The sequence below is a fragment of the Lepus europaeus genome, chromosome 11, assembly GCF_033115175.1.
Source record: "Lepus europaeus isolate LE1 chromosome 11, mLepTim1.pri, whole genome shotgun sequence".
NCBI lineage: Eukaryota > Metazoa > Chordata > Mammalia > Lagomorpha > Leporidae > Lepus > Lepus europaeus.
The window spans coordinates 86,910,719-86,920,772 of record NC_084837.1 but is presented as its reverse complement, the minus strand read 5'-3'; the positions used below and the strand labels follow the sequence as shown (position 1 = coordinate 86,920,772).

Here is a 10,054-nt window from a genome sequence, read left to right as displayed (position 1 = left end):
CCTCAAGCTTTTCAAAAGGAGCTTCCGGGAAAATTGCCTGTCGGGACCTGTAGTCGCTCCACTTGGGGCTTGCCGTAGGGCGCTCATTGGTGCCCGGGTCACCGCCCCCTCGCCCTCGCCTCACGTTGGGGTCTCACGCACGCACACGCGACGCGTGCCCCCCCCCCCCCGCCCTGAGCCTAAGACGCAGGCGCGCGCACGCTCCCCGGGCCTCGGTAGGCGGGGGGTGGGGGGAGGAGGAGGAGGGGAAGGGAGGAGGAATCGGTGTCTACTCTGGCGAGACCGCGGTGGAGCACGAAGTGCGCGGAGGTCTGGCCGCCAGGCGGGTGACCGCTGCACCGAGCCCAGGGCCGCCCAGGGGACTCAGCACCAAGTTAGCGCGCGCTGAGAGCAGGCGTCGGGCCGCTGAGCCCCGTCGGTCGGCCGGGCGCAAAGCCCCGGCCTAGGCCCCGCGGAGATGTCCAGCTGCGGCGCTTGTAGTTGCGGCGCGGCGGCCGCCCGGCTCCTCACCTCCTCGCTCGCCTCCGCGCAGAGAGGTAACGAAGTAGTCCCACGCCAGAGCCCTCGGCCCCGGGCAGACGGGTGGAGACCCCGGGGAGGGCAGGCGGCCTTCGCCCCGCGAGGGGTGCTGGGGGGCTGCGGGGCGCCTCGCCCGGCACCGCGCGCCTTTCCCGTGCCGTGGGCTCCGGCCGCCTCTGGAGCAGCTGGCCCGCAGGTGTGGAGTGCGGCCCCGTGCCCGTGCGGACGCGCCCTCGGGGCTTCTGAGTTTGGGGGGCCGGAGCGTGGCCGCTTCGCAGGATGCCCCTTTCGGTGAAGACGGGCCCCCGCAGGGGCGCCGCCGGGGCCTGGCCGAGGGGCTGTCACTCGTGGGGTCGCCCTGGGGCCTGGAGCGTCCAGCTGGCCGGCCGCGCGTGGCGCGAGGTGTCACGGCCATTGTGCGGCCCCCGCCGGCGGGGAGCTCCGGCCGGGCTTGGGCTGTGTGCACAGCTCGACCTCGGAGACGTTTCTTCGCCGGCCACAGCGCGTGTTTACCGTCCCTGTCTGTTCATCAGGAGCTGTAAGAGTGGCGCTCCAGCCTGGGGGTTCCGGAAAAGGCCCCACTTCCCTCTAGCCCAGACCTGGCGGTGTGGGGCTGGGAGGCTGGGTCCTGCCGGAATCGCCAGCTTCCAGACAGATCGGGTTCGTTTCGGCTTCCCGGTTATGACCGTTGAATAAATAAAGAAGAAAGCCTCGTTTTGCCAATTCTTGGGTTGATAGTGAACGCCTGTCATCCGCTGTTTGTGTCTCCCGGACACTTTGTGAGTGTTTAAGTAAATGAATGTGGTTCTAACACATTGTAAAACTTCAGCGGGTAGATGTGCCATTTCCGGAACGCGATGACAGATCTTTTTAATCCGTTTCTTTGATATAATTTGTCGAGGGCCTCCTAGGTGCCAGGCCCTGTTTAGGTGCTGGAGGGGCGATGGGGAATAAACACTAACGGTGATGTTGAAGCCTAGTGGTGTAGACAGTGCTGTGTCTAGGGGTGAGGCGGTTCTGTGTGTGTATCTCTTTGGCAGGAAGGTCTTCTCGGAGAAAGTTCTTTCTAGCCAAGAGTCCCTGGAAACTGTATGTGGGGTTCATGGGTTAAGCAAATATTTTTTTTCTTTTCAAACAACTGCTGTTTTAAAATTTTAATGTATTTATCAACACACGTTAATGGCCTATTTAGCAATTATTACCTACTTCTATTTTAAATCACATGTTTGCCAATTTGCCAGAAGTTTTCAGGAATACAGAACCATTGCTTTTCCAGTGAAGAAGTAAACTAAGCTTTGAGTATGAAACGATTTTCAATATCATTCTAGAATTATCTTCTTAGATGACAATGAAATAGCAAATTTTTGTACTCAGCACTTTCCCAAGCCATATTTATGTAAACATTTTCTATAGTGAAAACTAGGTACATGAAGCCTACAAGAATTTAAAGACATTTTCTTTTAGGGTTTAAAGAATGTTACAAGGGCTATTTTTAAGATTCTTGGAAAGAGGAAGAGAGGGGAAACAAAAAAATCAGGATTGAAGTAGAGCTAAGGAATTCATCAAAATACATGTACATTTTTTAAAGATTTATTTATTTATTTGAAAGAGTTACAGAGAGAGCTCTTCCATCCACTGGTTCATTCCCCAAATGGTGACAGTGGGCAGGACTGGGTCAGGCTGAAGCCAAGAGCTTCTGGGCCTCCCACATGGGTGCAGGGATGCAGACAGCTAGGCCGTCGTCCACTGTTTGCCCAGGCACAGTAGCAGGGAGCTGGGTGGGAAGTGGAAGCGTCAGGGCTGCAACCAGTGCCCGTATGGGAAGCCAGAGTCGCAGGTGGCCTATTTACCCACTGTGCCACAACAGGCCCACACACATGTGATCTTCTAACAAGAAGTTGTGGGGAAACTTCAGAGCTTCTCTGTTCCTATTTTTGTGGGCTTGTCATGCTACACCTTAAAATTTTAAGTGAGTATTTGAAAGTTATTTAGTAATTTGTCAAACTGATACTGGTTCTGTTTTCTTTTCCTTCTGGGCAATATGTACCCAGTTTATTGTATTTTTCCTCACTGTTTTCTTTGGATATGAAACCTGTAGTAAAGTAGAAATTAAAAATGTCTTTTTCTCTACCCAAATTGCTACTGTTTATTTTGATGCTGTTTGATTTATTTGAGAGGCAGAGAGCAAGAGAGACAGAACTCCCATCCACTAGTTTACTCCCAAAATGCCTGAACACAGCAAAGCTGGGAGCCAGGGTCTCAATCAGGTCCCCCAAGGGGCAGCAGGGACCCAACTGCTGTAGCCATGACCTGGTGCCTCCCAGGGTACGTACCAGCAGGAAGCTTGTGTTCTGGAGCCAAGCTGGACCTCCAATCCAGGCACTTCAATACAGGATGTAGGTATCACAACCTGCATTTGAAGCAGCAGGCCAGTATACACCCGTGCTGTGTATTTTTTAAAATAGAGCTTGAATTTATGAAGTCACTGCATTCTAAATTTGTACATCCAGAAATGCTCGATTCCATGTAAAAAAAAATTCCAAATGACGATACTTGGTCTGAATTTGGCTGTAAGTTTCAGGGAGTCACACTTAACTGCTTTGTTTTCTCACTGCTTTCAGTCAGTCTTTGCCTGTTCCAACAGTGTCCCCTCCTAAAGGTATGAAGGAGACTGTACAGATGCTCAAACATGTTGGGACCGATGACTGTCGTAATACTGTATAATGTGCTCACCTCAACAACTTTCAGCTAGATTTAATATCTTTAAAAGATTTATTTGAAAGGCAGAGTGACAGAGATCATCATCTACTGGTTCACCGCCCAAAGGCCACAGCAGCTAGAAGCTGGGCCAGGCTGAAGCCAGGAGCCAGAAACCCCATCTGGGTCTCCAAGTACTTGGGCCATCATCTACTGTTTTCTCAGCCACATTAGCAAGGAGCTGGCGCGGAAGCAGAGAAACTGGGAATCGAACCAGGGCTCCAAAATGGGGTACAAGCATTGCAGGCTGCAGCTTAACCTGCTGTGCCACAGGCCTGCCGCTTTAGTTACATTTTAATTCTTTCTCTTCCCCCCTCCCTTATTTTTTGTAGAAAAAGGAACATGCTTTCTGTTTGTTTGTTTATTTGAAAGGCAGATTTACAGAGAGGAGAGGCAGAGAGAGTCTTCCATCCACTGGTTCACTCCCCAAATGGTCGCAAAGGCCAGAGCTGTGCCAATCAGGAGCCAGGAAATTCTTCTGGGTTTCCCAAGCAGGTGCAGGGGCCCAAGGACTTGGGTTATCCTCTACTGCTTTCCCAGGCCATAGCAGGGAGCTGGATCAGAAGTGGAGCAGCCAGGACACAAATCGCAGACATATGGTATGCTGGCACTGTAGGTGGCGGCTTTACCTACTACGCCACAGCGCCGTTCCCCTCTCTTTTTGATAGTCAACTACAATATAAATTAAATAAGGCAAAGTAAATAAACAATAAAGCATCTTTACTTGTAAAACACTTCTTAGCATTTCTCTTCCTGGCATGTTCATCTTTAGACAAACAGACTAGTCTTAGAGTAAACTCATCAAAAAAAATTTTTTAAAGATTTATATATTGGGGCCAGCATTGTAGTGTGATAAGTAAAGCTGCTGTCTGCGGCACCAGCATCCCACACGGGCACCAGTTGAGTCCTGGCTGCTCTACTTCTGATCCAGCTCCCTGTTAATGTGCCTGGGAAAGCAGCCAAAGATGGCACAAGTGTCTGGACCCCTGCACTCATGTTGAAAACATGGAGGAAGCTCCTGGCTCCTACCTTCAGCCCTGCCCCGCCCTGGCTGTTGCAGCTATTTTGGGGAGTGAATCAGCAGATGGAAGATGCTTCTCCCTCCCCCCCACTCCATTTGTAACTCTGCCTTTCAAATAATTAAAATAAATCTTTAAAATTATTTTATTTGAAATAGTAACAGCGAGAGAGGGAGAGACAGAGATTGTCTCTCTGCTGGTTTACTCCCCAAATGGCCAAAACTGGCCGAAGCCAGCACCCAGGAGTTTCTTCCAGGGTACATGGTCCCAAGCACTTGGGCCATCCTCCCCTGCTTTCCCAGGCACGTTAGCAGGGATCGGAAGTGGAGCAGCTGGAACTTGAACCAGCACCCATATGGGATACTAGTGTTACAGTCGGCGGCCCAACCTGCTGTGCCACGGTGCTGGCCACTCATCAAACATTTTTAAACTTGAGGAAAGCTATCATTGGAATGATGTTACTTTTCTTTTTCTTAAGTATTCAGAGTTCATGAAACCCATAAAATTAAATTTTAAGATTAATAAAAGCAGTAACCATCTAGTAAGTTGCTGGTATTTGTGAGTTTTTGTGATTTTTTTTTTTTCTAATTTGTTAGAGGTCAAGACTTTAAGTGAGCATTATTTCATCAGTTGTCATTACAATAGATAATAATTTTAAATTTCCCCTTAGTTTCATTCTGTTTCTGAAATACAGATTGGCCTATCTTTTGAGTTGAATCATTTGTATGTTTTTGGAGGATACTTAGTTCAAGATTGAGTATAGAAAATTTAATATAAATTACTCTCCTGGTTCTTAATAACCCTAAAATGGATGTACTTACTCTAATATTTCTTAGAGACAGCTGCTCAAAAACTCAGAAAGCTTTATCTGTACAACAAAAGTGTTGTAAGTAGTTTAACTTTAACTGATTGTTGTTGCTGCCAGGCAGTCTTTTGAAATGTACTTTGCATAAGTGTTTCCCTTTTTGACCTTCAAGTGTTCTTTTGAGATTCACAGGCCCTCCAGGGGTCCATGGATAGAATTCAGTCTCTGTCAACTTTATTTTTAGTAACCTTTAATTACATAAAGCATTTCTTTCAATTAAGAATGTGAGCAACAAATTGCAGTGCTCTTGTTAGTATCTGAATTTGTCACCAGTCAAAATCACCGATGGTCTCTTATCACATTAGTTGGTGATACCTCAAAATAGTGTTTATACTTTTTGTTACTATTGTAGTTCTTTTAAAAGTTGCTAGATAGTATTTAATTTTATTAATAAGAAAGTCTATTTATATTTAAAAATATTTTGGGGGTGTGCATTTGGCATAGCCATGTCCCGTATTGAAGCGTCTAGGTTCAGGCACCTGGCTCTAGCAGTTTCCTGCTAATGCAGACCCTAGGAGGCAGCAGTGGTGACTCAAGTAATTGGGTTCCTGTTCCTGTCACCCACGTGGGAGACCTGGTTGAGTTCCCAGCTCCCTGCATTGTCCGACCTAGTCCTGACTGCTGTGGGCAGCTGGTGAGAAAACCAGCGGGTAACTACTTCAGTATAATTTACTTCCTTTGTTAAGCATTCTATTATATATATATTATATACATATGTATATATATATTTTTTTTTTTTGGCCAGGCAGAGTTAGACAGTGAGAGAGAGAGAGACAGACAGACAGAGTTATAGACAGTGAGAGAGAGAGAGACAGAGACAGAGAGAAAGGTCTTCCTTCCGTTGGGTCACTCCCCTAATGGCCGCTATGGCTGGCGCTGTGCCAATCCAAAGCCAAGAGCCAGGTGCTTCCTCCCAGTCTCCCATGTGGGTGTAGGGCCCAAGCACTTGGGCCATCCTCCACTGCCTTCCTGGGCCACAACAGAGAGCTGGACTGGAAGAGGAGCAACCGGGACTAGAACCCGAGGTGCCGGCGCCGCAGGCGCAGGATTAGCCAAGTGAGCCACGGTGCCGGCCTCTGTTTTATATTTTAAAAACATTATTCTAAAAAGAGATTAGCCTAAAGGCTTTACCAGGCTGGTGCATGACCCAAAAATAATTAACATCCCTGATTAGTTTGCTGTAGTGCTTTACATTTATTTCCTTCTGTCCGTCCGTCCGCCCTTCCTTTTTAAGATTTATTTATTTATTTGAGAGGCAGAACCACAGACAAGGAGAGACAGAGAGAAACATCTGTGTGCTGGTTCACTTCCCAAATGGCCACAAGGGCCAAGGCTGGGCGGATCCAAAGCCAGGAGCCAGGAGCTTGTTCTGGGTCTCCCACATGGGTGCGGGAGCCCAAGGACTTGGGCCATCCTCTGCTGCTTTCCCGGGCACATTAGCAAGGAGCTGGATCAGAAGTGGAGCAGCCAGGACTCAAACAAGCGCCCATATGGGATGCTGGCACCGAAGGTGAAGGCTTACCCTGTTACGCCCCATGCTTTATATTTTCTGTGAATATTATTGGTCATTTTCATTGCTTAGTGCAGTGATTTTGTTTTACACCATTTTTCTGGAATATTTATTTTATTTATTTGTAAGGTACAGTTACAGAAACAGAGGGCAAAGGAGAGAAAGAGGTCTTCCATCCGCTGCGTCACTCCCCACATGGCCAGGGCTGGGCCAGGCCAAAGCCAGGAGCCTGGAGTTTCTTCTGGGAAGTGCAGTGATTTTTAAAATGTGGCCTTCACACCTACAGCATCAGCTTCACCTGGGAACTTCATAGAAACACATTCTTGGGTCCTACTCCAGACTTCCTGAATAGGACTAAGCTGGGCCAGGCTGAAGTCCTGAGCTAGCAGCTCTGTCTGGGTCTCCCCTGTGGGTGGCAGAGACCTAATGGGCCATCACCTGCTGCCCTCAGAGTGCTCATTAGCAGGATGTCGGATCAGAAGCAGAACTGAGACTGGAAATGGGCATTCTTACGAGGGGATGTGGGCATCCCAAGAGGCACCGTATCTGCTGTGATGTTCTTTGTGAATGTATATGGACATGAGAGAATGGGGTTATTCTTTGTATCTTTCCTGAAAAGCTTGGTGGGTTGATTTTTGTAGTTTTTAGAACTGGAATAGATGATAAATAACTAAAGAAACTAGTTCTGACAGTACACACAAATGTGTCAGAATATTACAGTTAATCAAACCAGTAAGTTCAGTAAGTTATATAAGTAAGCAATTTTTTTTAAATTGTTTGAGACATCAATAGTTTTAAACCAGTTTTTCTTTTTTTTTTTTTTTTTTGCATTTGGATACAGTGTGTAACATGTACAAATAAAAATTCAAAAACTGAGTTGAGAATTTTGCTGGGAATAAAATGAGGAAAGCAAAATTAATTTCTTAAATTGATTTAAGTATTAACCTCCCTTCCTCTTTTTTCTTTTTGGTTTACTCATTACCTCCTAAGAGCCCTCTTATAAACTGCTGGTAAAGCTCCTTTCTTCCAGGTGCCTCATTAATATTTGTTAGCTTATGCAAAGTTCTTCTTTTTTCTTAAAAAATGATTTACTGGGGCGCACTGTGGTGTAGTGCCCATATGTAGTGCTGGCATTCCAAATGGGTGCCAGGCTGAGTCCTGGCTGTGCTACTTCAGATCCAGTTCTCTGCTATGGCCTGAGAAAGCAGTGGAGGATGGTCCAAGTCCTTGGGCTCCTGCACCCGCATGGGAGACCTGGAGGAAACTCCTGGCTTCTGGCTTCAGATCTGCCCAGCTCCAGCCTTGCTGCCATTTGGGGAGTGAACCAGCAGATGGAAGGCCTTTCTCTCTCTGCCTTTCAAATAAAAAGCAAAGTCATAGAGACAGGAAGAGACAGAGAGGGAGAAAGTGAGATATCTTCTGTCCACTGGTTCACTCCCCAAATGGCCTCAAAGCCAGCAGCCAGCAGCCAGCAGCCTGAACTCTGGGTCTCCCACATGGGTGCAGGGGCCAAAGGACTCAGGCCATTTCCCCCTGCTTTCCTAGAAGCGTTAGCTTAACCCATTCTGCCGCAACACAGGTCCTATGCAAGGTTCTGAGTAGCCCTGTAGTGCTGAAAATCTATGACATTTTGCTTAACCTAGCCTAATACCTTTCAGATTTCTGTGCAGGGAACATTCTTTTTTTTTTTTTTTTTTTTTTTACTTTTTGACAGGTAGAGTGGCTAGTGAGAAAGAGAGGCAGAGAGAAAGGTCTTCCTTTTGCCATTGGTTCACCCTCCAATGGCTGCTGCGGCTGGCGCACCGCGCTGTTCCGAAGGCAGGAGCCAGTTGCTTATCCTGGTCTCCCATGGGGTGCAGGACCCAACCACTTGGGCCATCCTCCACCTCCACTGCACTCCTGGGGCCATAGCAGAGAGCTGGCCTGGAAGAGTGGCAACCGGGACAGAATCCGGCGCCCCAACCGGGACTAGAACCTGGTGTGCCGGCGCCACTAGGTGGAGGATTAGCCTGTTGAGTCACGGCGCCGGCCATATTTCTGTGCAGGGAACATTCTTAAAGACCAGGTTGGGAAACAGTGCTTCACAGTGTACAATATGGCTCTTTTGTCACTTATTATAATTTATTTTGGGGTTTAGTTTGTATTTGTATGAAAAAAGTCATGATGGCAGATTACAAACCCCCAAGGACCAAATCTGGTCACACTTACTTGTTTACATACTGTTTTTGCTTTCCTGCCTCCATAGTAAAATAGTTTCCTGCTTCATGATTGAGATAAAATGGCCCACAAAGCTGAAAATATTTACTGTCCTGGTCCTTTTCAGAAAATTTCATCAACTCCTGACCTAGTCTTTAGAATAGACCAGTTAGTAACATACATCCTTTTAAAAGACATAGTGTCCGGGTCAGTGTTGTGGCACGGTGGGTTAAGCCATCACCTGCAATGCCAGCATCTCATTTGTGCGCCCGTGATGTGCCTGGCAAAGCAGCAGAGTATGGCCCAAGTCCTCTGGCCCCTGCATCCACGTGGGAAATCTGGGTAGAGTTCCAGGTTCCTGGTTTCGGCCTGGCTCAGCCCCAGCCATTGTGGCCATTTGGGGAGTGGACCAGCAGATGGAAGGTATCGCCCTATGCCCCCACCTCTTATCTCTGCCTTTCAAATAAATAAATTCATCTAAAAAAGAACAGTAATGTCAAATAGGGCAAAAGATTAGAACATTTGAAAGCAGGGTAGTGGTTATGTGGTATTTGTTGAATGATGTTTCTTTTGTAGTATTGAAATAATCCTTGAAGTGTATGTTTTAATGGGCAGCACATAACTTTTTCCTACAATTTTTTATTCTGCTTAAATACATATAAAGTTTATAAATATAAATATAAAGTTCAATGACACTTAAGCATATTCATTTTGTTGTGCAACCATCACTACCATCCATCTTGTCTTATTCTCTTCATCTTAAAATACTAAGACTTTATACTTGTTACAATAATAACTCATTCCCGCAACCCACACCAGGCACCATTCACCAGGGTTTTTATGATTTTGATTACTAAGTACCTTACATAAATGCCTTACCCGCTACGCCACAGCGCCGGCCCCTGTCCTCTCAGACTTTGAGAGAGCCACATATTGTTACGACCTACGTCCCTTCAAAGGAAGAGACCCAGAAAGGAAGGTCTTTATTTACCGGGAGTCTTCTGCAGGCCCAGCCTGGCTTGTTTTTAGTGGACGTTCCTCTGACGCTGCCACTGTTTTCTCAATCAGGTCGCACTACTGCTGTGGAAACCATGGCTGTGTTTAGCTTCCCGTATGCTAAAGGGAGTTTTGTTTCCAGGGGATTTATTGACTTCTGTCAGTATTTGATGTGTAGACTAATAGATTTCA

The 10,054-nt window shown here is 47.0% G+C and overlaps 1 protein-coding gene across 1 annotated transcript in view; it reads left to right on the top strand.

Moving 5' to 3' along the window:
* Positions 1-252: 252 nt before the first annotated feature.
* Positions 253-10,054, top strand: part of CLPX (caseinolytic mitochondrial matrix peptidase chaperone subunit X) — a 46,640-nt gene continuing 36,838 nt past the window's right edge. Inside the window, exon 1 of the mRNA XM_062206140.1 lies at positions 253-536. Coding sequence (XP_062062124.1) covers positions 458-536 — 79 coding nt within the window. The 5' untranslated portion in view covers positions 253-457. The remainder of the gene's footprint in view (positions 537-10,054) is intronic.